Here is a 26,173-nt window from a genome sequence, read left to right as displayed (position 1 = left end):
ATGAAGATTTCTTGTGCAAAGAGCAGGCAACCTGAAACCTTTAGCCACAAGCGGGTCAGTCGGGTTCATCTAAATGACTACCATAACAAGTCTTACCTAGGCAGCTCACAACTACTCACTCTCGGGCCCTCACAACTCGATCTAGGCTCCACGCTAACCGGTTATTGGTTGTAACAAATGGTCTCTCGCTCGGTTGGATGTAATATTAGTGGGCTATCTACATATCTCCTCTGCATCGACCAAATACGCGGTGGCTTGGTATTCTGCGCTAGCGGAGGGTGGAGTATGCGCTAGAGAAACTCAAGCATGGTGCTCACAAAGAGACCTGTGACGTAGTGAAGAAGTCGGTGAAGGAGTTATAATGTAATATTTGTGATGCCATCTGGTAGTATTGAGTATATAATTCAGCTTATTATAAGTAGATAAAATCGATAATAATGATGAGATCAGACGACTGTTTCATGAAGTTTTGACACCAAACAACCGAGTCCTAGCCGAAAGTAGCCCGATTTAAAGTGAATGGATCTTCAACAATCTAGGAGATCATGACGCAGGATGGATGTTGTCCAAAGAATCAGACAGAAAACTTTATTTAGAATGCTGTTAGAAAGTGTTCGCAAGAGCCGAGTGCTTCTGTTAATGTACGGAGTAAATCACTGTGGACTATGACACCAAAGTCAAGATCCACACACGTTGCTAGTCCTTGCAACCAGGCTGAACCGATATCGGACCAGAGACCTGTGGGTGCGAGAGTATTAGGAAAATGCACGGACTTTGTATAGAGGCGGAGAAGGTGATGCTGTTTAACCAATCCTACTCAATCAACTCGAATTTTCTCCAGAGAGGACAGCATCTAAACGACGTTCTCACCACTTTCAACGGCCTCACGTTTACATAGACATTTAAACACTTGAATTTTAATTGCTACGGTATCACCACCGTTTTCCGACCCATTGTATACTTTACCTACTGCTGAATTGGGTCAATTTCGAAATACAACTATCGCAGTGGCCTCCTATTCGGTAGTGCATATGTGATAGGACTCACTGCAGACACTTGCTGTGGCTGAATGTAGAGCAAGGATGCCTAGGTACAGTGACAGCAAAAGTTTGACAACCCCTAATTCTGCCAGTCAGCCCTCCATTAGTTAGAGACCGAGGATACCGGGCGGGAAAAATACTTCAGGGAGGCTGTAGCAGAAGGGGTGTGTAGATTTTTGCAATGTCAATTGTATTCTGGGGGGTTTAGGCTGGCAGATTTGGTCAGTGCCAGTATTGCCTTTCCCAAACCGCATGATCTCCATGATAATTGAGGCTTACCGATATCGACACCATCTATAAGATCCAAAGCCCTTACTGGATATGTGCCTGGGGCCCTGAGCCGCTGGCGGGCTTAGGAGTGTGATCTAAAAACCTAATAGGTTAGACTGAGGCGGTATGCACATATATTCAAGAAAGGATATTGAGTGGTTACACGTAGATTCCAAGGCTGGTCAGTCCTTTATGTGGCTCCGTTGATACATCAGACTTACATTCATCATGCATGAAGGCGGTCTATGTAACCACTCAAAGATAAGGACCTGATGTCCCATGAAAAGCTCCTCAGCCCTCCTTCCTCCCTTCCTGCAAATTCTAGCGCATTGCGTGGTTCATACCTTACATTTATCTCATGAAGAGAAAAAATAAGAAGGCCTGTAAAAACAGCTCACGTGTGGAAAGCATACACAAGGTTCCTCGCGCGGAGACCGAGATGCCCGAAGAGAAGACTGGACAAATTCAGAAAATTCCTGTTGGCGATGGAACGGACCCTGGCCAAGTCGTGGGGGATCTGACTGCTAGTATACAGAGGTTGGCAATTGAACCCAGAGATTAGTTATTTCGAGCTAAAGGTCGCAGTTTCTTCATATCTTCTCAGTTTTCGGACCTTGTTGTCAAAACCGAAGAGCAAGAATTCAAGTTGCATAGGTTAATTGTCTGTGGGCAGTCTGAATATTTTGCGCGATTGTACCAGGGCAACTGGGCAGTAAGACCCCACAGGCGAGGTTTTATTCTGAATTCTAACCTAAATGTTAGGAAACGGCCGACAATACGATCCAGTTGAATGACGATGATCCTCGTGCTATCGAGGCAATGATCCACTTTATGTATGGCATTGACTATGATAGCAGCGGTAACGAGCTCGGCCGTATTTCTCCTATGATCTTCAATGTCAGGTTATATCAGGTCGCGGACAAATATTTCGTACCCCGGCTCAAGCAAAGGGCCAAAGAGAAGTTTGGACAAATCGCAAGAACCTGTTGGGAAATGGATGATTTCCCTGTTGCTATTGCTGAGGCATATCATTGTACTCGGAAAGATGATCGAGATCTCCGAGAGCTACTGGTGCAAGTTTCACGAGACCATATCGTTGAACTGATGAATAGTGAAAGGTTTTGTTCTGTTCTCGAGGAAACTGTCGGCTTTGCTGCCGATCTCGTCATATCTCTGTCTGGAGAAAGAGGGTCGACGAAAGATCACCACAAATATTACTGTTCTGGATGTTCTCGTAAATGGTCCTGGTGCAACTCTGAGGTAGTGAATTACTGCCCATTCTGTGCGGGTTCCAGAATAGGTAGACGAGAATGAGGGTTTGGGCTATGTACTTAGGCACAACTGTTTTCGATCCCAGTTCTTATTGTTGGATCGCAGAATATCCGGTTTTCACTACACTTGATTGGCCCATTTTTACTCCCAGCTCCACTTTGGAGTGCCATAACCTACCTAGTCGAGGTCCCTACAATGATTAGCGCTAATGGACGCACAGAAAGGGAAACCCCAATTAGCCTTCATTCCTATTTTGTACTAGTCGGGGATTTTGGGCCTCGGAGAGCCTGTTAGTGTTGTCTACCTAGGTTGTATGGAGTACCATTGATCCCACTCGCCTCTTACGCCGTTCCTCTGGGTTCCGGTGCCGCCGGAGGCAATAGTGGAGACTAGCACGATCAGATAAGATCATAACACGCTCAATTTTTCCCGTGTCGCCTACCTGCGGGGCGCCAAGCCATCACGCGATGACGTGTCCAGACGATCAGAGTGTAGAAAAAAAAGAAGGTCAGGCTTCATTTCCGAAACCGAATATTGAAGATTAGAAACAGATATAACAGAGTCGAGAAGGAAATGTACAGAAGGTACAGAAGTGAAAGAGTGAAGCTCAGAAATCACATGCCCACCCACTAAGGCCTGCAGCCCTAGAGGGAGGTGGGTAAAGCGGGGACATTTAGGGCCAATGACGACTAGCTTTTGATTACTGTCATGAAATATAAATTACTGTGTTACAAGCCCAAAAAGTCATGAGTCAGCGTAATTAACAGTTAAAATACGGTCAGGGGGGACCGGGGAGCCGGAAGTGCCGCCAGCCGCGATCATACGACGAGACTGCCTCCCCGTTTGGTTGCCTGGCTGTTGTATTCTGGCCCATACAATCTCCCCTGATCTTCATGCATGGAGACTGAAAGCTCAATCCCATTTTGACGCAATAGCTTGTATCTGTCTCTTCCCATTACGCTGTCACGTATTCTCAAAGGCTACCTGGGTGATCCACCTTCCCTCCATCGGAGATCACCTTTACGCAGCGGGTTTTAGAACCCACCTATTTCCTTGGACCCAAGTGCTTCCCTAAGTCTGTTTTATGTGGGTATCTTTTACACCCCTGCTCTCTGCTCCTCCAATCGCCTAGCACCACCCGTGGCTGTGCCTCTCACATTCCCCTTCTCGCAACTCAGTCTTTACATCTCACGTTGAAGAAAGCATACAGTGCATTCACATCTGTTAAGCTTCATTCATTTGAGTTTGAGCGTTTCACTTGAAGTTGAACACAGTCAGTATCATCTATCTCCTTACCGCTGTCATCGGATCGCCGCTAGCCTGTATCGGCCTAGCTGTCGGCTTTGCCTCGAACATGGCTGTGCAGGCAGCTGAATTTTGTTCTTTTAACAGAGCAGTGGCTTCTTCCTATTACTGAAACTAACGTGTTTATCAGTGACAACTATCCAGAGGGCCCAATACATCATCCGGACTTAGACTACCCCGGGCATTGGCCGAGGATCCAACCGTGGAATACCAGCCAAAATGTCCGGCCCCAATATGGAGAATGACTTTCAACTTTTCTCTTCACGAAATTCTGGCGGGGATGAGACGCGAGGAAATGATCACTTGTTCACACACCCAACCGGAGAGAATGTGAACCAAGATTGGACCCAGTGGATGCGATGGGATGAGCCAATGTTCTCGGAAGGAGATCAGAAGACAACAGCCTCATCTATAGATCTACCATCTATCTCCCCGCATACAGATATGAGCTCCCCGAGTCATTTGAACTACAAAGACTTCTCACCTAATCTTCCGCTCGGCTTGATGGAAATTCCATCTGAGCCCAATGCCGGGAACAACCTTGGGTACACCCACAGCCTGCCTGGACAAAATTGTCACACAAGCCAGCAACAACATTTAGGTCTGGTGTCTCCAATCTCAAGTGTTGGGACAAGCCGGAAGCGAAAGACAGGCAGCGATGATGATTCCACCGCAGTGACTGGACCAGTGCAACCAGGCAAGAAAATGCCCGCCAAAAAGCGAGCCCACAACGTCATCGAGAAGCGGTATCGCGCCAACTTAAACGATAAAATCGCCGAACTTCGCGACAGTGTTCCCAGCCTTCGGTCGACCAAGAATCCAAATGGAGGCTCGGCCGATGATGACGATGAAGCGGATGGAGCAAATGCTGCGAACAAGCTCAACAAAGCATCCATTTTGTCGAAAGCAACGGAGTACATCAAGCATCTGGAAATTCGTAACAAACGTCTGGAAGACGAAAACACTGATTTGAAGAATCGGCTCCGTCAGGCTGATAAAGCAGCAGATCAGGCTGCCACATCCTCGGCCTCTGTGTCCTCGCCCAGCAACTATGCCTCGACGGACTCGGGCTCCGGTACATCACCTAGTGTGTTTTCTCAGGCGGAAGAGGTGTCCAGCGAGAGTTCACCTACCTCTCAGAACCCTCCAGAGGGGCTCCTTCCGGTTCCTGATGCGTGGAAACGTATGCGAGCTGAAACTGCAAAGCAAGGAGTCTTTGCCGAGTCATATATCAAATATCCCTCGTCATCATCCTCATCGCATCATCCGCAATATGCCAGAGAAGATACCTCCACTCGACGTTCAAGGATGCCCAACAAGTATATGCTGGGTGCCCTTGCCGGTCTGATGGTTCTTGAAGGTATGGGCTCTGACGATTCCGAGTCCGAGGCAAAGGGCCTGTTTGCACTCCCCATCAGCCTTTTCGGCCGTTTCCAAACACCCACACTGGCGCACTGGGAATTCTACCTGAAGCAGTTCTGGTACTCGTGGCAGGCGCGTGCATTTTCTCATTTCCTTATGCTAGCAACGCTGGTCGTTGGTAGTGCATTTATTGTTTTTGTCTACTTGTTCAATGCGCAGCCCATCACGCGGCGTGGCCCATCTAAATCGGCTTCTGAGGGCCCGACTGCGCCTCTTACGTCTAGTGATTTCCGTCGGCAGGCTTGGCTGACTAGCATGCAACGGGTCGGTGTTCCACGTCATAGATTCTTCCGAGAGTGGTATGTTGTTACTTCAAGATGCTTTGAATACGTCTTACGATGCTTGATGGGATGGAAACTCTACTCATGGGCCACTGGAATCACTGAGGAAGATGAAAAGGGGCGAGTCAAGACTTGGGATATCGCAATTGATGCTCAACTCACTGGCGGAGATGCTGAGATCAGCAAGAGCCGCCTTGTGCTCACTATCTTCGCTGCCGGCACACTCCCCTGTACTCCCGCAAGAATGATAATTAAGGCCTTGCATGTCCGCATTCTTTTGTGGAACGTGGGAGAGGCAGGCTCCTGGTCGTTCCATGTGTCAAACGACATTGCGCGAGCTCTTGCCAGATTCCAGTGGGGTGTGGCTCGAGAAATCAATGCCGCGCTACCTGAGGGTCACCCTGATCAACTTCCCCCTCACCTTGCTGCCCTGATCAAGCTGGATTGCGAGGATGTCATGATTGACAACATTATTCAACGTGCTGTGAATCTGACATGGAACCGACCAACCCAAGAAGGTACTGGCGACGACGAAGTGCTGCTTGATGTTGTAGACGAGGACCCGGCTATCCAATGTTCACAAGATGCCCTTGCGGCTTGGTGGTCCAGTCATCTTTTGCAGACCGCTCTTCTCAACTATTTCGAAGCAAGCGAGAAGGGCCCGGTGTCCAAGGCAAGCCGTGATGCATTCAAAGAGAAGATTCGTATGTCTCTTGATGTGGCGCCAGTGCTTTCCGCCGCGTATACTCGGGCACTCGTGATGAAAGCAGTATTCTTTGAACAAAACCGCATTGAAAATGTTGGAGCAGTTCTTGCCGCGCTACCGAAAGAGAAGAGAAAGGGAAGTCAGAGTCACTCATCCAACTTCCTTGATTCCTCTCTGCCCGTTTCTGTGCGGGATGAAATTTCCATTGCCGTGCGTTGTGCTATGATTGCCACCATTCTCACCGAACGATCCACAGGTGACGCCTCCTCACTACCGGCGTCATTCACCGTTCAAAAGGCTATCACTTGGTTCAATCAGCTTCCGATCGATCCAGTCGAGCTTTCACTCATTGGGTTCTCGTCTGTCTATCATCTCCTACACCTCCTTGCCTCTGACGTGGATTATATCGCGTCATCCGATTCATCCTCCCCTTCGACTCCAGCTTCGGAGGCTACCTCCTCCGCAGACGATGAAGCCGAAGAAAAGCCCCGTTCGGCCCATAAGCTCTTCATCTGCCCCCGCGACATCCCCAATCTCGGGCGGGTATCAGCAGAACTCATCTATTGGGCCCGAAATGCCTACACCCCGGCCTTCTACGGCTTTTCATCTACTCTTGTTGAAGTGATTGTCAATTCGTGCACAACAATTTGCCAAAACGCAGGCATCAATGTTGATGACTTTGTGCACGCCGCACCTGACAGGGCTCTATCCAAGAAACGCAGGACCCGTCGGCGCAGGGGAGAATCCCAGTCGTCTCAAAGCGACGCCGATCAAGATCCAGTTGATTATCCTGTCCCAAGACCGCCTCTGCGTCGGGGACGATCAGCCAGCAACGACACTGGGTATGGCAGCCTCTCTGTTGAGGAAGATGAACAGCCAGTACCCCATTCCCCTCCCAATGTGCAGGAGGTACCTGCCTGAGGTCTACAATGATCACAGCAGGGTTATCACTAACGCAAACCTAATAATGACGGCGTTTTCGGCTTTTGTATTTCTAATTTGGGTATGGCCAAGCGCTTTTTGGTTATGAAAAAAAAAGAGAGGGAAATGGAATGGTATCAGGAATAGCGTATTTGTATAAGCTCTACTGCTAAATAGAATGGCATCGTCATAACTTTTAAAATAAACCCACGTAGTTGAGAACTGAAATGTGAATTACTCTATACTGAGCATAGAAGATTACGAGGCTATCGCCAGGGCTACGACACGGATCAATTCTGCGTTCCGCCTGTTCTAAAGCTCCATTCCTCTCTCTCTTCCATAGTCTGCCAGATTATTTTCTTTTCTTTTTTTCAACACAATAATCAGAGTTAAAGTGGGTGGCTTTACAAGAGCAGTGACATTTTGCCTTTTATTTCCAATGCTTGCAGCATTCTCCTGACATAGTGCAACAATCTTTACTATATGTTGTAGTGACCGAGGTCAAGAAGTGGTCCACTGGTCTGTGCTGCATGAGATTCCCTTTTTGAAGTTGTTTCCGGTCAAAAACCACTTTCATTATGTCATCCCATTTTGGTCTGTGGTATTTCTTTTTTGTATGGGCCAATCTAGGCCGTGGAGACCTGACGATGTAACAGAAGCACTTTAAAGGAAAAAAGATTACCTAGGTACCTAACTTTGCTTAGTTGTCTCTACATAGTATACTAGATTCTGTTTATTTTATTAGTATGTTGTAGAATATGAAGTATAATCTCCGTTCATATTGAAGGGAGTTCAAGCTTAACCATTGGTATGCAGGTTGCAGCTGTCAATTGTAAGCCCTGGAGGTAATGTAAAGATTACGGCATCAATTTCTGTTTGCCAGGAATCTAAGGCCACATATCCCATCACTTGGGCCTCATGACCTGTAGTCACGATACCATATACAAGGTATTCGAGCTCTGACTCATCTGAAATATTCTATTCCTTTATCTTGCGCATCGTGACCTACTCTGTTGGACTAGTGCGAGATTCGGATTTTCCCGTCATTTTTGACCATCTGGTTCAAGGCATCAGTCTCGCCAAGACCATCACCCCGTTTCGGGCAGTTTGTGAAGCGAAATGGCCATCAGTGCTTGCGAGAGTCTCGACTCAATGGAAGCCACTGGCTTGGAGTGAAAGCCGAGAGAAGTCGTTTGGTAATTGTGTCCATTTGGTGTCATTCTGTACACACGGACCTCTACCTAGAAAATTTCTCGAGCCAATTCAGGAGTATATGCGGCTCCGAGTCTTACTATAGGGTACTATGGCGTCATAACTACAAGGTTCCAAGATTGCTACGCTACAGTTTCCACTTTGAACTTGAGCATTGTCTCTCACGTTGCAGTTGCATCATATTGAACCGAAGATCCAAGGCGCGAGTCCACGTTAAGCGTATTGATATCGAGGGCTCTGACAATTGATCTGCAAATATCAGGCAAAAAATCGACCCGATTCAGGAACCAAAATGGTTAATTTGAATTTTCTCATTGTTCTTATCCCATGACTGATTGGGGGACGAAGAATGCTGAAAGTGACAGCAGGTATCAACATTCCGTTTTCGGGTTGCCGAACAACGGCCACGTCTAGACGGCGATCCCTTCATCCTATCCAAACCCCTTAAGCCTGCGAAGATGACACAGCCCGCCACACTATCCCAGGTCCACCTGTCCTTCGATTTGGTCATGACAGGGCAATTCCCAGAGATTTGGAATTCTTCACCACTCAGCCGAGCGCATCATCTCCACTCAGAATAAAGTTATCACACATACCAAGATCCATTTCGCCCAATTCGACGTTACACTGACCATGTGAGACACGATTGTCCACGCTTGCCGTGTAAACGGGAGGGTGGGTTCATTCGTCTCTACAAAAAATAAACTTGCGGGACCAGCAGCGATCAATGACGGCATGTGTCTATTCCTGGATGGCTAGTCTGGAAATTAATACAACGCCAATGATGTCCACGTCTGAACTTTCCTTTCCACGCGACTTCAGTACCTTTTAAAAGGCATTATTCCGTCCAAACCTTGTGTTCTCGCCCCTTCTCGGTCTTGAAATCTTCCAAGGTTGGATAATATATGCTCACTGTGGTCGACGGTCTCCATACCTAGTGGATCTGCTGCTTGAGCTCCCCTTGCCTATTGAATGACACGATGGGTGTCGAACTCAAAGGAAATGGCTCGGGGGAGCCGCCTATGAACCCCACGATTGCGGTCCCTCTATTCGTTGTCGGCGGACTGATAGCAATTCTATTCGTCTGGAAAACGATCATTCGCATCCGACATCGTCGACGATCGAAGGCGGCACGGCAAGGAACCGACCAGACGCAGCTATGCCGGACAAATCGCTTGAATGCGGCCCTGAAAAAGCATTTGCTATATGCTCCGATATGGGGCAGTCGTCATAGCCGCGAGTTCCGCTTCTTGAGGCTTCATATGGGGTCTCTACCGCTACGACTGGAAGTGATTTGCCTGTTGATCTATCTCAGCTTGAACATAACTTTCATTATCGTGACAGTCGATTGGTGGCTCAGTGATTACTCCGAGAAGATGTTCCAGCTCAAATACGCCGCGGGTCATCTGGCAGTCATGAATACGCCAGGCTTGGTTCTAGGCGCAGGACGAAACAATCCGTTGGTCCAGCTGTTGGGTATCTCATTCGATACGTTCAATTTCATGCATCGTTGGGTGGGTCGTGTGATCACAGCCAACGCTGTCATTCACATGAGCGCCGTGCTGGCCGACAAGGCTTATATACGTTAGTAGCTTTGGGTATATACGATGCAATCATTTACTAACATCGGACTGTTGAACTTAGATGGCACAGACTATATTCTATATGTTATGTGGCAACAGAAGCTTTACATATGCGGCCTTCTGGTATGTGATGCAGTTCACCAGCACTTCAGATCGCCATCTAACGTATCTCTCCTTAGGCCATCCTTGGGTTCATTTGTATTTTTATTCAATCTCTGTCGCCGGCCCGACATTCATTTTACGAACTATTCCTTCACCTCCATATCGCCCTGGCCGTATTTTCCTTCGTGGCGCTTTGGTATCACCTGCAAAACCTGTTGCAACAGCGCGTTCTTCTTGGCACCTTGATTCTGTGGGGTCTTGATCGTGCAGGGCGACTTGGAATACTACTTTGGAGAAATCTTAGCTCACGGCCCACAACTGCCACAGTCGAGGTTCTACCTGGGTCTGTTGCTCGCGTTAATGTGGCCGTGGCTCGAGCATGGCGCTTCCGTCCTGGCCAGTATATGTACCTCTACATGCCGTGTCTGGGCTTGTGGACCTCACATCCCTTTACGGTTGCATGGTCGTCGACATCGGATTCGTTGGATATGAACGAAAAGCACTCGTCGGGTGACTCTTTGAATGCGCTCACTGGAGGCTCGCCGACTACAACCATGTCCGTCCTGATTAAGGGCCAAGACGGATTCACGAAAAAGTTGCTCCAGAAGGCTGAAGATTCGGCTGAGGGACGAATTCAGGCGATGGCATTGGCAGAGGGGCCATTTGGTATGGGTTCCTTGACTCAAACATTGGTTGTTGATGGTTTTGATCATATTTGCTAACGTCTCACAGGTGGTATCCATTCTCTCGCCTCATATGGCACTCTGCTGTTGATAGCTGGAGGAATTGGCATTACCCACCCAATGTCATATTTGAACGAGGTTATCTCCACGTTTACCGAGCAAGAGACAGCTACTCGCAAGGTGCATCTGGTCTGGATCGTCCGCAGTCTAGGTATGATCGCCTCACCTGATATATATAATTTACCACTAACATCTAGAAAGACCACCTCAGCTGGATTCAAACATTCATGGCCGAAATATTAAGTCACGAATCCCTGAATAGCCCAAGAAACCCGAACGAGCACTCATACTTCGAATTTCCACAACTCCTCCTCTCCATCAGCCTCCACATCACATCACATAAGGATACGGTCGAGGAATACATCCCACAACCAGATTCGCTGTGGATGCAATGTGCCCCGCCTGGTGTACCGGTTAGTATCCACCACGGCAAGCCGTGTATGCAATCTGTGCTAGAAAAAGAAAAAGAAGAGCAGATTGGTGCGATGGCGGTTAGCGTCTGCGGTCCTGGTGGCCTGGGCGATAGTGTGCGGGAGGCTGTCAGAAATGTGCAAGGGGAGAAGACGGTTGATCTATTTGAAGAGACATTCTCATGGTAGGGGACCTATGTTTCTGAATATGTTATCTAGTTGCTCTGTGGGTCTGGCGTTATCTTTCTATGTAAACAGGTTTTGAGTTGAGCTCTAAATCAATGCCCTCTGTGAGGTTTTTAAGAATCGGTCCCAAGTTTAGTTCCAATATATATTTTTGCTTCCCTTCATTTCTGTCATATATCTCTATCCCTATAGACATTAGACCCAACAGATTATCTACGGATTCTACCTAGGCTTATTTTCTGCACCCAACGAAGGTATGATCAACCGCAAATCATTACCGGTCGCAGATATACCCATCATGCATTCCAACCCTCTGAGGCCTCTATTCTGTTTTGCAAGCATCGAAAAAGCTTAACGGGATGATATTTCATTGCTCATTACACACTCTATCTTGGATAGAGCGCGGTCTATCAAGTCTTCCACAAGTTCTTGGCCAGTTGTGCAGGTAGCCTTGGCCTCACGAAGCCCTTGAACCCATATATCCCATCTTTCGCGTTCAAAGCCCTTCCAACCACGATTTGAATACATTTCTCCTGGTCGACCATCGTATTTGTTGTATTTACGACCATTGAGTACATTTTCCCAGAGTCTGTCACCGGCACAGATTAGCCAGTAACACACACTGAGCAGACCAGCTGTAGAGGCAATTTGTTTGGAAGGAATGCCCTCTTCGAACACATGACGAAGTCCACAAAGTCCCATGTGAGATTCATCCATAGCATTGCTAATCCACACCTGTAACGGTGAAGTGTATTCAACATCGGCAGCTTGCGTCACTTGCGCGAGAAAGATATTGAGTTTTGCCCATCTGATTTGCTGATCGGGCTCCATATCCGGATCACAGAGGTCTAAGAATCTGTTAGCGCTACAGAAGAAAATACAGAATCCAATGTCGCCGTCGCTGTCGCTTACGTGTCATCCGACCGCACTCATGGTCAGTCCATATTTCGTGAGCCCAGAATGTAAGAGATGGTAGATGTGACCATACTCTGCTTCCGTCCTGTGATTTTAGAACCAGTCCAGTCGATGAATCGACAGCATTGTACAGCTTTAATTCTCCCAGGAACTCGACCAACGGACCATACTGAGTTGTATCGATTTGCATAGCCAGCTCAAGGATAGCTATGAATGTTATTGCGTCAGCTTTCTCGATTGTTCCTCCTGGGCCGTAGTTTTCCAGTCTGTCCATTGTCGTCGCTATGATCCACTGTACAGTATCCTCAACCGTGACATCCCCATTGACAAGCGCCTCGAATAACTTGAACTCCTTGGACTCCTCGGCCCGCGTGAGCTTGAGCATCTCATCCCACGACATAATGAATACTGGTAACACTTCAAGTTGAAAATTTTGCAATTTGCGACTTACGAGTGGGCCGGAAATCGCCGTCGCCCCCTGGCTAGCGTGGCTTACTTAGGGCTAATCAACCATTGGCGACTGATAGAGTTTATTTTTGGATATGCAGTAGAAGTACTTTGTACGAAGTACTGCATTGGAATGAATACGAAGTAAAGCAAGAACAAGCAATAATGATAATGGCGTGATCGTCAAATACGAGGATCAAAAATATCGATCTGGCGTTCTAGATCGTAAAGGTTGATATATATCACATTATATTATGTTATATTAACCCCAATGTTTATTATTAGCCAATGATTTAGACACGGTGCTACCCAAGATTTTCCAAAACTCTAATTCAAGGCCGTGGTCGCCGTGCTATATGTTAAAACACATATTTACACACGATCTTTGCATTTCCCCTGTATATATCTATCCCAAGTATCCGAAAACGAATCAGAAAAAAAAAACATCTTAAAAGGACTTGACACGGTTGAAAACCATCACTGTTTGATTTGACTCTGTGCAGCAGCCCACTGGAAAAGTTCTGCGATCGAGTTGCTCACAGCATTCGTCCTAGGAATTTCATGCCCACCTCCATGATCATAGGTGCGACGTTTCGTTGGTTCGCAGATACCAGAGAGGTGCACGCCGGCCGCCCACCGAGGATCTTTCGAGCCGTAAATATGTACCGTGGGAACATTGATACGGTAGGGGCTAGTAATCTCATTCCGCACTTCAGCCTCCGAAAGCCCGCCATTTAAAGTCTCGAGACCAGTCCATCGATCCCCGCCCTGGGCCAAGAGAGTCGACGAGCTGGCTTGTTGAGCTAGCGCAGACCGGGATGCAAGATCACGTTCACGCGCCTTAGCAGAAACATGGAAGCCCATCTCCTCAAGCACATTCAACGAGGCGCCACCGCAGACAAAAACAGCCGCTTTAAACGGCGGCGGGAGATGAGGTGTCTCTTCCTGGTGGAATAGGAGAGCACTGGAGCCCAGGACACAGCCTTGGGAGAACATGAGCGCGAGATCGTAGGGGCCGTTTTTGGCGATATGATCAGTCAGCCAGGCGTAGGTGGCTCGGACGGAGTCGACGCCATCATGTTCCCAAAAAGCGTAGTATGGGGGACTGTAGAAGATATCTACGCCTGGAGCGGCTTCACTCTTGAATGGGCCATCGACAAAGTCAAATTGGACGTCGTTGGGAAGTTTAGCGCGGAATGTGGCTAGAGTGGGGATTAGTTGTCTGGGACGACTCGGGAACTGAGGGAAGCTAACAAATCTGGGAACGGAAGATAGAGCCACTGGTTCCCTTGCCGTGGAGACAAAGCACTTTCATGGCTGATTATATTCTGGTTGATGTCAAAATATGAGTTTGGAGGGGAATTATGTGGGAGGGGTTGTTCAAGTTCATGCATAAGCACTAACCGACTTAACCCCGCGATAGGCCGTTTTGGGACAGCTTGTTTTCAACGAACGTCAAAGACGTCAAATACGTCGGTTTAGAATTCAATAACAAGTTATAGGTCTGACAATTCTTCTCAAACTGCGTGAACCCCGGTTTTGCTCCCTCGTCTTGGCTGATACCCCTTGGGCCAGTTAGGCGAAGAACATCACATTATACCTGTTATACCTGTTATACTGGCATGTCAGATTCTTGCACATCGAAAAGAAATATTGAAATATTGATAGATTTAAAAGATACTATGGCCTTCATAGGTAGTTCTTCTGCCGGTTTGCCCCGTATATCAAGCCTGGGATGTATAGCAGCCGGGATATGATGTCAGCCTCCTCTGAACATACTCCTAGTCTTTCTGGCACTTGATTTCTGAATTGAACTAATTTCTGTCAATAATAGAGCTTTGGGCCACGGGTTTGGAAGATATGCAGTGCCTTTCCCACAAATCTGCAAAAGTCACGGCAGTACTTCGTTTCAGATGAATGATTGACGCAATATGAACACTTTGAATGTGTCAAAGTCTTGGCTGCATGACTCGTGTTTATGTCAATGATCCATGTGCAATATTGAAAATTGCCCAAGAGACTAAATCAAGGCCCAGAGTAGGCAGAAAGAGTATCAATTGGGGCCTGCTTTCAGAGTGAATCGAAAGATGCCTAATATGGAATTTTTCGCGTGATGAAGGCTGTGTAGCGCACGCGTGGCACAAATCAACATAAAACAAACTGTTCCAGGGGCAACGCTGTTCATCAAGGGCTGTGTAGAGAGGATGGCGGAAAGATTGAGACGGAGTCGGTGCAATTATTTGTGGCGATCCCAGAAAGTGGAGGTGTATAAGTGGATATCCCGAGCCTTTTTTTCCAAAAGTTTCTCTTTCGTCATACTTCTCCAATTTGTAATCAGGGTCTATTTAATACCATCTTGTCCATATTCTCTTGCTTAGTTTCTTTTCTCTATCTCCAAATTACCACCATGAAGGCAGTCATTGTCACCCAACCCAAGACCGAGGGTTTGGTCACCGATCGACCCATCCCCAAGCTTCGCGATGACTATATTCTCGTCAAGACCGTCAGTGTGGGCTTGAACCCTACCGACTGGAAGCATGTTGCTTTCCTTGCCCCTCCCGGTGTTCTCATCGGATGCGACTATGCAGGCATTGTCGAGGCCGTCGGCAAGGATGTCAAAAAGCAATTCACCAAGGGTGACCGCGTGTGTGGATTCGCGCACGGTGGCAATGCAGTGCAGCCCGAAGATGGCACTTTCGCCGAGTACATCGTCGCCAAGGGTGATGTGCAGTGGAAGATCCCCGAAAACATGAGCTTCCAGGAGGCCGCTACCCTCGGAGTTGGCATCACCACCGTGGGCCAAGCTCTCTACCAGAGTTTGAAGCTTGCATTGCCCACCGAACCCATCAAGGATGCCACTCCAATTCTGATTTATGGTGGATCCACCGCGACCGGCACCCTGGCTATTCAATTTGCCAAGCTGTCAGGCTACAAGGTCCTGACCACTTGCTCGCCGCACAACTTTGATTTGGTCCGCAGCCTTGGCGCCGATGATGTCTATGACTACAAGGACGCCCAGGCCCCAGCTCAAATTCGCAAGGATACTGATAACAACCTGAAGCTCGTATTCGACTGCATCGCGCTCGAGTCCAGCGCTGCGTTCTGCGACAATGCTATCTCCACCGATGGCGGCGAGTATAGCTCTCTGTTGAGCGTCAAAATTGACCGTGCCAATGTGAACGACCGCGCCACCCTAGCTTATACCACCGTCGGCGAGGCCTTCTCCTTTGGAGATATTTCTATCCCCGCCAAGCCGGAGGACAAGGCTCACGCTGAGAAGTTCATTCCTATTGCCGAGACTCTGCTCGCCCAAGGAAAGGTTAAGGTCCACCCCCCCAAGGTTGGTGAGCACGGCTTGAAGGGTGTGATTGAGGGTCTGAAGTTGCTCAAGGAGGACAAGGTCAGCGGCGAGAAGCTGGTCTACAATGTTTCCGAGACCCCTTGAATAAGACACTACTTTCTGTCTACTGGATAATTTAAAGAACCATAAAGAAACCATTTTTATTCCCACCTTTTTTGAATTACCGTGCGAGTCTGATCTATCCCCCGTAATCCCAGTCATATGTTTCCCATTAGTTGACATTGACATGAATCATGTAGAATCTTCGTAAAACAGGCTTGAATTTTTCGCTTGTCACCTGCCCCTCCTTTGTTATCTCAAACCCAGATTATCAATCGAGCCATTCTCCTGCATTTCGTACAGGGGTTGGGGACCTCGCATCCTCACTTTAAATCCTACTTCCAACTAACTGTTGTCTTGCTAGCCCAGACTAGTTCCAAACCAATTGCGGTGATTATCAATCGAACCTTGGCCCAAACACGCCAGGAACATCGGCAAGCATATCACAACTGATCATTCAACGTTGAATAAACGTAAATTCTCCATAACGGTCTTTACTACGGAGTACACTCGGTCCAAACTCCACTTTAGGGCGCGGAGGCCTCGGTACTTGGAGAAGCTCCCCGAGGTTTAGGCGATGGCCAATCAGATCAATCCTCCGCGTTAGCTTGGCGTCTGCATGAAGAAGCATGCATGGTGAACCAGATACCCGTAGATATCCATAGTATTGATGCTTAAAGCTGATTTGCCATTCTTGATGGATCAATAGTGATTTGAGAGTGCACTCGGTTTGATCAGTAATCGATAATACTATCAAATATCACGCACTCCACTGCGGAATTATAGGGCACCCATGGACCTCGGCACGAAGACCCGCTGAGTAATTTAACATTTAACGGCCGCCCGCAGGTGGGCGCCCGCTTCTGCCATAGAAAGATGCCGGATTGTTACCCAGGTGGTTCAAGGGAGTTCATCAAATTGATTCTAGTGTTCACAAGGCTCTTTCCATTTATTTGGTATATTATTTGAGTCCCGGGGAAATTCCATAAAAACATGTATCAAATTATTTCATTCTGGAAACATAACCTTGGATAGGTGAGAAAATAAATAGGAGCGTGTTGAACGCCTTAGAAGCAATACTTCATGGCTGACTTGGTGTTGAATCAGTCAGACAAGTTTTCCAAAATCACTTCAGTTCCACGCTTGCATTCGCACTCAGTGATAGTGGCGTAAGAGTGGTCAATCCTGCCCGAGTCTCAGCATCCTCCAGAGTAAGAGTTGCGTTCTTTCCACTCCCAATGCCCAGCGATCGTTTCACGGCCTTCCAGCTCTCAACACACAACAAGTAGACACATGTACAACCCAAGACGACTCCCCACTCCCAGGTGATAGCATGATGCTTGAAGACCAGTTGGTTCACAACTGGGATATAGATGACCGGGAAAGCAAGGACAAAGCCAGCCATGACCGCCCAGAAGAGGAAGCGATTCTTCCAGAGGGTGGAGAAAACCGAGAATGTCTTGGGATTCCGGATCGGATCCATGTTGAATAGAGAACGAGAAAAGTGCTTCACCTCCCACGCTGTAACAAGGAGAAGGAAGGTGAGTGTCGCGTAGGTTGTGGCACGAGCACGGAACACTGCATCGCAGCTTGGATTGTATTCCTGATTACATCCATCCCCTAAAGAAGAGGTTCCCGACCCGGCGGCATATATCACGACGACAAATGAGACGAGACAAAGCGTGCCCATAAAGGTTCCGTAGATCATTTTATCCACAATGAGCTCACGGGTAAAAACACCAATACGTAGGTCATGTGGTGGTCTATACATGATATCTGGCTGAGCCTCTTCAAGTCCAAGACCGACGGCCAAGAATGAAGACGTGACAAGATTCGCCCATAAGATCTCCAGTGGAGACAGAGGGAAAACCGAGTCACCTCCCTTGTCTTTAAAAGCAAGAGCGATCAGCAGGAGGATGACTTGTGCAATGTTTGAAATGAGCAGATGCATGAGGAACTAAAATTAATGTCAGTGCATCAAAGTAAACATCATTAGGGTGATATTTACTTACCTTCTGAATGTTGTCAAAAAGTCGTCTACCTTCTTCAACTGCTTTGACAATAGAGGAGAAGTTGTCATCGGTCAAAACCATATCAGCAGCTTCCTTGGCAACATCGCTACCATTTTTACCCATAGCAATACCAACATCAGCTCTTTTGAGAGCAGGTGAATCATTAACGCCATCTCCCGTCATGACACAAAATGCTTGACGCCGATGCATCGCATCTACCATCCGAACCTTGGTGGCAGGGCTGCAGCGTGCGATGACAAGAGGCAGTTCCTCAATGGCGTCAATTTCTGCATCGGTCAACTTGTCAAATTCATCCGCAGCCATCACCAGTCTGCTGGATTTGACAACTGCTGCGACACGGTCAAGAATACCGACTTCTGACGCAATTGCTGTGGCTGTCTTGATGTGGTCACCAGTGAGCATGTGGACTGTGATCCCTGCCATTTGGCACCTGCGTACAGCTGCGGCTGACTCAACTCGAGGAGGATCATAGAGTCCTACAAGACCCCCAAATCGTAGGTTGGACTCGGCAGAGGTTCGTGGGGATATTTGAGACTCATCGTCGGCTGGGGGTGTTTTATATGCGATGCATAGCACACGAAGTCCTTCGCCTGCCATCCGATCGGCCGTATCTCGTATGATCTGCCTTTCTGTTTCATCAATATTGAGATGAGGAATAATGGTCTCCGGGGCGCCCTTGGTGTACACCTCTTTGATCTTATCCCGTAAATTGTCATAGACGACGGTCATCTTCTTGATAGCAGAATCAAATGGATACTCTGTATTCAATTGAAGTTGCCATTGCTTCATCACAGCGTCTTTTCCAAAATTAAAGCGCAGAGCCAGGACGTGAAGAGCAATCTCTGTCGGTTCACCCACAGCACTCCATATTTGATTGTCATGGTGGATAGTGGAAAGGTTGCAGAGAGCAAGCGCTCGTAGGAAGGTATGCAGTGCAGGATTATCTTCGATGGGTTGGTTGGAGCTCCAATCAATCTCATCTAGCTGGACCAGACCACTGGTCGGGTCAAATGGATCTGTAGTCTGGCTCACAGTCAAAGTTCCAGCACCAGGGATCCATGCAGAGCGGGCTACCATCTTTCCCTGGGTCAAGGTTCCTGTCTTGTCAGAACAGATGTTCGTGACACCGCCGACTGCCTCAAGACATTGGAGCTTTCGGACGATTACATTTCCCCTGGCCATTGCTTTTGTACCCACGGCTATTGTGATGGTGAGGACAGCGATCAACGATTCCGGGATGACGGCAACGGCGACACAGATTCCATATATGAGAACCTCGCCCTGAACATCCCATTTATTGACCGAGAAGACAATAATGGCGAGCAGAATTGCCAGTCCGAAAAGCAAGAGCGCAAACTTGCTCAGTTTCACTTGCAACGGTGTACCAACCAAGCCCAGCACATTCATGAAAAATGCCTTCACCCGTTTCCCCGCTCTACCAAGACGGCTCGAGTCACCAAGATTGGGCTGTGTCTGTAGTAGTTGTGCAATCTTTCCAACTTCTGTATTCATCCCTATTGCAATGACTATTCCCATTGCACGACCTTGTGTAGTGCTACAGCCAGAATAAGCCATGTTGGTTCGATCACCGATCGGAATACCAGACAATGATAGGGTTAAATGAGGAGTTTTGAGGATGGGGAGGGATTCGCCTGTCAGAAGTGCTTCATCCATTGAAGCATTCATGCCATCGAACAAACGCAGGTCAGCAGGGACAATATCCCCAACTGCTAGCTGAACTATGTCGCCGACAACCAGCGACTCAGCCTTGACAGAGGCAATGCGACCCTCTCGGATGACCTTGCATATTGGGGCGGAGAGACGATGTAGCGAAAGAATTGTCTGTTCAGCACGATAGTCTTGCACGAAGCTAGAAGAAAAGCCTTAGCCCAAGTAGTGTACAGGTTTTGATTCCAAAATACTCACCCCACAACTATATTCAAAACAATCACTGCGGTAATGACACCTCCCTCAATGTAATCATCGATTCCAAAGGATAGGGCCATGGTGATCAGAAGAACCTTTACTTGTGTCAGCTATGTTTTTGTTGGTGGCATTGATAGATCTAGTTGGTATAACATACTAGTGTCAGACTATTAGACACCTGTCTTAGTAGTATCCCCCAGACGGAGACACCCTCCATTTCACGCACGGTATTCGGACCATCGCGCTGGAGGCGGGAGGCCGCTTCAGTGCTAGAGAGTCCATCTCTAAAACGAGTGTTAATAAGGACGCCTGACTATATTGGGATATATCAGACACTGACGCACCGGAGATCTGTGTGGAGGAGGGATGCGAGCTCAGATGGTTCTATAAGATGGGCGTTCTGGTCGGGCCCTTCTTTGCTAGCTTGAGGTTCCAAGGGCGTAGTGTGATCAGTATGCGATATAGACTTTGTGTCGGTATCACAGGGTTTAGTATGTAGGTGATTTGTCACATTGGGTTGGGTATTTGTTTCCGTAAAAGGACATATAGGAGGTTCTGTCGATTCCTCGACATCGGGAGTTACCTCTATGCCCATTCAATAAGATTGTAGGAAAGAAAGCGGTGGAAATATATTATATGGCCTTTAGATTCCCTGATGAATACCCGTCAACCTTGAAAGTAGAGGAAAAGTATGTTCGCACTAAGGGGGGGAAGTGGAAGTAGCAAGGCGGACGAAGGTGTAAAAACGGAATTTGTATGAAAGAAGTAGCCATGCACATCAAACATGGGCACATGTTCACTTGCTTCCAACCCTAAGAGGGGTTCTCTAATCTGTGAGGGGCAGTCCTGATCTCATCGTCAAGCGACGATGTCATTGGGGCGACCCATTGTCGAGAATGCTTGGCTCCTCTGGGCTCCGACGGGAGTGTTCAAAGATACTGGTTTGTATAGTCCAGTTAAATCATGGGACCCCAAGATCCTTGCATTAGGATTGGTGGCGTCCCAGTCCGGGGTTGAAGCCACAATTCACTTGGCTTCTAGGCAGTCGTGGCGTGCTATTCCTGGATTAAGGCTGGCGGGCTTATCGGAATCCCAGTGATGCACTCTTGTACTTTGGCTGTTGGAATCTCTATTACGGTCATGGGTACATGTGTACATATGTAACAACCCGAGTACCAGATAAACAGAGAATGCCCTATTTGCTAAAATCGGTGGTTCCGCGAAGCCCACTGCATCTTCCTGTATGAGCACAGCCGCTTTGCCAATCTTTTGGCTAGTTGGATAGGCCGCGTTCGAAAGGCTCGGCATCTTGGAGCTGACACGTCCACTCTGCATAAACCCATGGGAATCGGTAGGGAATTGGTAGCGAATCGGATATGACATTTGAAACTGGTCACGGTCAGAGCGGTCAGAGTGGCCAGAGTGTATGTGCCATGTCCAAAGTCATGTTGGAAGAAGAATCATCAGAGATGATCTACTATGAGACATAACTAGTACATTGGAATCGTACATTTATGTCAAAGAAAGGAAGCAACGAATATCAATCTGTAGTCAATACCACAGAAGTATATTATGGACCACCGACAAACAAAGTACCAAGTACAAGTCCAGCCAAGGCGGCCAATCAAGGAGCGGCCCGCACTTGAAAAATCACTGCGACAACTTTGGCTACTTTTTTGCTCAAACACAACTTTGGAAGCTTCTCAATTTCTATATCTACCGTGAATATGGTCGGCCCGATAGCATCCCTTTCACAATTAAATCGTGCGGACGGCTCAGCGTCATACAAATGCCCAGCTACCGGTTACAGCATTCTGGGCGCAGTCAACGCGCCCATTGAGCTCCCAGCACGCCGTGACGCATTGAAACCCGAAGAAGCCACTGTGGAGGTCTTTGTCAAACCTGGTACGACAACTCCTAGCGTCGGTGAAAGATATGTCGAAGGAATCCTGCGGTCTGTGCTAGGAAAAATTGTCCTCGGACGGGAGAAGGGCTTCCCCCGTCGCGGTGTGGTTATCACCCTGGCTATTGTTGGAGGAGAGAACGTGCAACGCGGTGACTCTGTGAGTATTACAAGGCTTCCCTTTGTCCTGAACTGTCAGACTGATCTATCTAGTACCTTACTATCCTCCCGGCTCTCCTACATGCTGCCTTGCTCGCTATGATATCTGCCTCCGTTCCTCTGTCGATGACCTTCTCCGCGACCCTCCTCGGTGTTACCAAGTCTGGTGATATTGTGCAGGACCCCTCCCCGACTGCCGCCAAGGCTGCTGTGTCCCTCCATGTTTTTGCCGTCTCCTCGAAGAATCACCTTTTGCTCAACGAAAGCGAGGGTCGATTTGAATTCGATACCTGGGAACTTGTCCGTGAGCGCGCGCTCTCAATTTGTCAGGGCGTGGCAACCCCCAGCGCTGATGGCGATGTTACTATGGACGAAGCAACGACCAGCACCATTTTGAACGGTTTCATCCGCGAGACCGTGGAGGACCAGGTCTACAGCGACTACGCCTACAAGCTGGACTCTATCTGAGGCGGACTGCGCCCACGGCAAATTTGTGGAGGGTTAGTGAGATGCGATAAAATGGGACAGGTCGATCGGTCAGCCCTGGTCCCCTTCTCTAGTGCACATGACTTGCTTGCCTGAAGCACTCGCTATATCTCCCCCTCTCGACTAGGGATACGACGGTGCCACAATACGGTTGATCGAGTACCACACACGGTTAAGGCACCGTCACCTGACTGATGCTGCATGTACAACACGCTTCATTCGGCTACCACAAGCGACAGCCTTGCTGCATATGAGGCTTGTTTTCGGATTCCCCCACTGTTGGATCCCGGCCCCCACCGGCTTTTGATATTGAACGTGTCGGTCGCCCAATCTTGCCAGGTAATTTAGCAGTGGACGGTTGGAACTACAGACTCCTAGCGGTCGCCGCCAGTATGATGGTTCATGTCCTATGGCCCATCACGAGTCAGGGAAGGAATAACATGTTGTACCGACATTCTGGCAAAGACTGCACAAAGTACCATGGAGAATGGAATATCGAACAGAGATACCAAACATCCCTCATTACCATCAATGCCATCATTCCCTATAAGCATTCCAATCTTATTCGTACTCCGTAAGATGCACGGAGTAAGATATCTCTGATATCACAGTGTAAACGTCATTTATCTGAGCGTACTGCGCGAGTGTACGCATTTGGCGATGACTAGCCAGACTCACCAATGATAGAATTTTCTGGGGGAATCTCGCCAATGTCAGAAACCAATCTAACTAAAGTCCTAATTTAGTGTATTTATCGAGGTCCGTGGACGGTCATCCTCCTAGAAAGGAATACCTTTTTTTTTTCCTCCAGGGCTAAATGCCAATCGTTACCAATCGTCAATCGTCAATCTTTACCCTACTAAACCACACTACTAGTACTCTTAAGTTTATTCGGATCCCTGTCGGCATATAAAAAAAAAGAAAAGATAATAAATCACAAAGAATCACAAAGTCCCCAAAAAAGTGTGGAATACGCTAGAATCAACATCAACTGGGTCCACGACTTTACGGGGGACACAGCTGCAATCTCAAGACTTCGGATCCGCAATCCCCGTTACATCCGAGCTGTTTTCCCTGATTNTCCCCCCCCCCCCAAATCAAATCTTATTTACCTGCCGCCTAAGCCGATGGCATCCAGCCGTGATAATCAACGGGCTGACACATTTTCACGTCTATCTACACAACCCCCATCTCACCCCTCTCTATCTCCGTCTACCAAAGCCCCACTCCCAACTACCGCGGCGCTCCTCCGCGATCATGCCCTCAACATAGAACCCCCGACCCAGGACAATCGCCGTCTCCCTCAAGGAACCAACACCGTGCCTACACAAACTTCCGAATCGGCTCAAGAGGAGGTCGCAGGCTTGTCGCTCCCTCCCTCGCCATTACGGTCATTTCGCCAGAAGTCGATTAATCGACGATCGAAGAAAGCGTTATCGACCGACTGTATACCGCGACAGACAATTTTGAAAGCCCTGGCCTCCCGAGCCTCGATCCTCAACAATAATACCAATATGTCGTCGAGTTCCTTGTCGAGTATGCTCGCGAATAAACCCACCCAGGCTTCCCCACCTTCCGACAACCAGCAACGGCGGGGGAGCAATGGTTCCTCCAACCTCTCTACCGCACTCTCAAATCTTCAATTGAGTGGGTATCTCGATCGATCACCTGCCACGGCACGTCTGATACTGCAGTCGCCATGTTATTTCCATCAACGCTTTGATGATGCTGTCAACATAAAAAAGGTGTTGGAGGAAATCGCCGATGATGAGTGGCTGTCACATTCACGACTAGTTCAGACGGCAACTGGAGTCCGTGAAGTTTCGAAGCAACTACAACGACGACCTATCAAACGGGCGGTGCGAAATGTCATGATTGTCACCAAGGCGCGCGATAACAGTCTGGTGCACTTGACTCGAGAAGTTGCCGAGTGGTTGCTTTCGACCTCAAGATACGGAAATGAATTAGGAATCAATGTCTATGTAGATGCGAAACTGCGCAATTCGAAACGATTCGACGCTCCGGGCCTATTGCAAAAAGACCCGATGTTCGCGCAGATGTTACATTTTTGGACACCGGATCTGTGTTGGACATCACCAGATAAATTTGACTTGGTGCTGACGCTTGGTGGTGATGGTACCGTTCTTTTCACATCTTGGCTCTTTCAGCGCGTGGTTCCACCAGTGCTCTGCTTTTCGCTAGGCAGCCTGGGCTTCCTCACAAATTTCGAGTTTTCCGACTACAAATCACAGCTTAATGCCGTTATGGGTGAGGTGGGCATGCGCGTCAATTTGCGCATGCGGTTCACATGTACTGTATATCGGAAAGACCGGAGTAAGGGAGCCGAGGTGGGCGCTGTCGAGGAGGGCGAACAATTCGAAGTATTGAATGAGCTGGTCATTGACCGCGGCCCGTCCCCCTATGTGTCAAACCTGGAGCTCTACGCCGACGACGAGCTGCTCACAGTCGTTCAAGCAGACGGTTGTATCTTCTCCACGCCCACTGGTTCCACGGCATACTCTCTATCCGCCGGCGGTTCTCTTATGCACCCATCCATCCCGGGCATCCTCCTCACCCCAATATGCCCGCACACCCTCTCCTTTCGCCCAATGGTCCTCTCAGACTCCCACCTCCTCCGCATTGCGGTCCCTAAATCATCCCGGTCCACCGCTTACTGCTCCTTTGACGGTAAGGGCCGCGTTGAACTCCGCCAAGGTGACTACGTCACTGTCGAAGCTAGCCAGTACCCATTCCCGACAGTTGTTTCCAACAACAACGAATGGTTCACAAGTGTTCAGCGTGCTCTACGGTGGAACACCCGCGGCGCGGTCCAGAAGAGCTGGGATGGTGGTGATGCCGACGCGGATTTGAACAGTGATCCCAATGAAGACGAACAGTGGGACATCGATATGGACACTGTGCTCGCTGGTACAGATAGCGGCATCGGTCCCAGTGAGGATGGGGATGCTCTGTCGCCCAATCCCATGCGTCGACAAATGAGCTTGCTCAATATGTGATGTTCTTGTGCATGTTAGCGATTTTCGATTTCTTTTTGTGCTCTATACCTTTTTTTAACGCCTGGGTCTCGGTGTTTTGTTTTGTTCTCATTTCTCAACCCCAGCGTGATGAGGTTCGCTCGGTGTTTGATATGCATTGTAACTATGTTGTTTTCGACGTATCTTGGGCAGGAAGGCACCTGCATTACTGTTCGTCTTGGATATCGTTTCAATAGATCATGACATATTGCCTCTACGGCCTGAAAAGAAAGCCTCCGGCGGGTCGACTATGATTTTGTCTCGCAACTTGTTGTCACGTCTAAACTTTAAATGCTATAACTAATCTTTTCCCAGCTCCGTAATTGACCTCAGTGAAGGTAGCTTGAAGAAACCTCGTCCCAGGGCATAGGTCCCCTCAGTTCCGAAACAGGGAAAATATGGTGTGGGTTCCTCGG

The 26,173-nt window shown here is 48.3% G+C and overlaps 8 protein-coding genes across 8 annotated transcripts; 6 read left to right on the top strand and 2 right to left on the bottom strand.

Moving 5' to 3' along the window:
* Positions 1–1,749: 1,749 nt before the first annotated feature.
* On the top strand, positions 1,750–2,574 carry PEX2_085790 (BTB/POZ domain-containing protein; the record flags this gene model as incomplete). The annotated part of the gene is made up of 4 exons (XM_016745849.1): positions 1,750–1,847; positions 1,896–2,022; positions 2,073–2,343; positions 2,423–2,574. The coding sequence occupies 4 exons, from the start codon at positions 1,750–1,752 to the stop codon at positions 2,572–2,574; spliced, it is 648 nt and encodes a 215-aa protein (XP_016602296.1).
* Positions 2,575–4,106: 1,532 nt separating this feature from the next.
* PEX2_085780 (basic helix-loop-helix domain-containing protein) lies at positions 4,107–7,217 on the top strand (the record flags this gene model as incomplete). Its single annotated transcript, XM_016745848.1, has 1 exon — positions 4,107–7,217. One exon carries the CDS (start codon positions 4,107–4,109, stop codon positions 7,215–7,217), a length of 3,111 nt encoding a protein of 1,036 aa, XP_016602295.1.
* Positions 7,218–9,409: 2,192 nt separating this feature from the next.
* On the top strand, positions 9,410–11,456 carry PEX2_085770 (ferric reductase family protein; the record flags this gene model as incomplete). The annotated part of the gene is made up of 5 exons (XM_016745847.1): positions 9,410–10,013; positions 10,074–10,135; positions 10,192–10,780; positions 10,847–11,008; positions 11,059–11,456. 5 exons carry the CDS (start codon positions 9,410–9,412, stop codon positions 11,454–11,456), a joined length of 1,815 nt encoding a protein of 604 aa, XP_016602294.1.
* A 348-nt stretch (positions 11,457–11,804) lies between these two features.
* Positions 11,805–14,130, bottom strand: PEX2_085760 (putative EF-hand calcium-binding domain protein; the record flags this gene model as incomplete). The annotated part of the gene is made up of 5 exons (XM_016745846.1): positions 11,805–12,301; positions 12,366–12,776; positions 12,820–12,850; positions 13,356–14,017; positions 14,070–14,130. The coding sequence occupies 5 exons, from the start codon at positions 14,128–14,130 to the stop codon at positions 11,805–11,807; spliced, it is 1,662 nt and encodes a 553-aa protein (XP_016602293.1).
* A 1,092-nt stretch (positions 14,131–15,222) lies between these two features.
* PEX2_085750 (zinc-binding alcohol dehydrogenase family protein) lies at positions 15,223–16,260 on the top strand (the record flags this gene model as incomplete). Its single annotated transcript, XM_016745845.1, has 1 exon — positions 15,223–16,260. The coding sequence occupies one exon, from the start codon at positions 15,223–15,225 to the stop codon at positions 16,258–16,260; it is 1,038 nt and encodes a 345-aa protein (XP_016602292.1).
* Positions 16,261–17,341: 1,081 nt separating this feature from the next.
* On the bottom strand, positions 17,342–20,769 carry PEX2_085740 (putative potassium/sodium P-type ATPase; the record flags this gene model as incomplete). The annotated part of the gene is made up of 5 exons (XM_016745844.1): positions 17,342–18,172; positions 18,228–20,118; positions 20,175–20,269; positions 20,332–20,458; positions 20,519–20,769. 5 exons carry the CDS (start codon positions 20,767–20,769, stop codon positions 17,342–17,344), a joined length of 3,195 nt encoding a protein of 1,064 aa, XP_016602291.1.
* A 1,132-nt stretch (positions 20,770–21,901) lies between these two features.
* PEX2_085730 (putative exosome complex subunit Rrp46) lies at positions 21,902–22,704 on the top strand (the record flags this gene model as incomplete). The annotated part of the gene is made up of 2 exons (XM_016745843.1): positions 21,902–22,237; positions 22,291–22,704. 2 exons carry the CDS (start codon positions 21,902–21,904, stop codon positions 22,702–22,704), a joined length of 750 nt encoding a protein of 249 aa, XP_016602290.1.
* A 1,145-nt stretch (positions 22,705–23,849) lies between these two features.
* PEX2_085720 (putative NAD+ kinase Utr1) lies at positions 23,850–25,739 on the top strand (the record flags this gene model as incomplete). Its single annotated transcript, XM_016745842.1, has 1 exon — positions 23,850–25,739. The coding sequence occupies one exon, from the start codon at positions 23,850–23,852 to the stop codon at positions 25,737–25,739; it is 1,890 nt and encodes a 629-aa protein (XP_016602289.1).
* Between the last annotated feature and the right edge of the window lie 434 nt (positions 25,740–26,173).

Source organism: Penicillium expansum (genome assembly GCF_000769745.1).
Source record: "Penicillium expansum strain MD-8 chromosome Unknown contig284, whole genome shotgun sequence".
Taxonomy (NCBI): domain Eukaryota; kingdom Fungi; phylum Ascomycota; class Eurotiomycetes; order Eurotiales; family Aspergillaceae; genus Penicillium; species Penicillium expansum.
The sequence above is the reverse complement of the archived record's forward strand: the minus strand, read 5'-3'. Positions and strand labels throughout refer to the sequence as shown.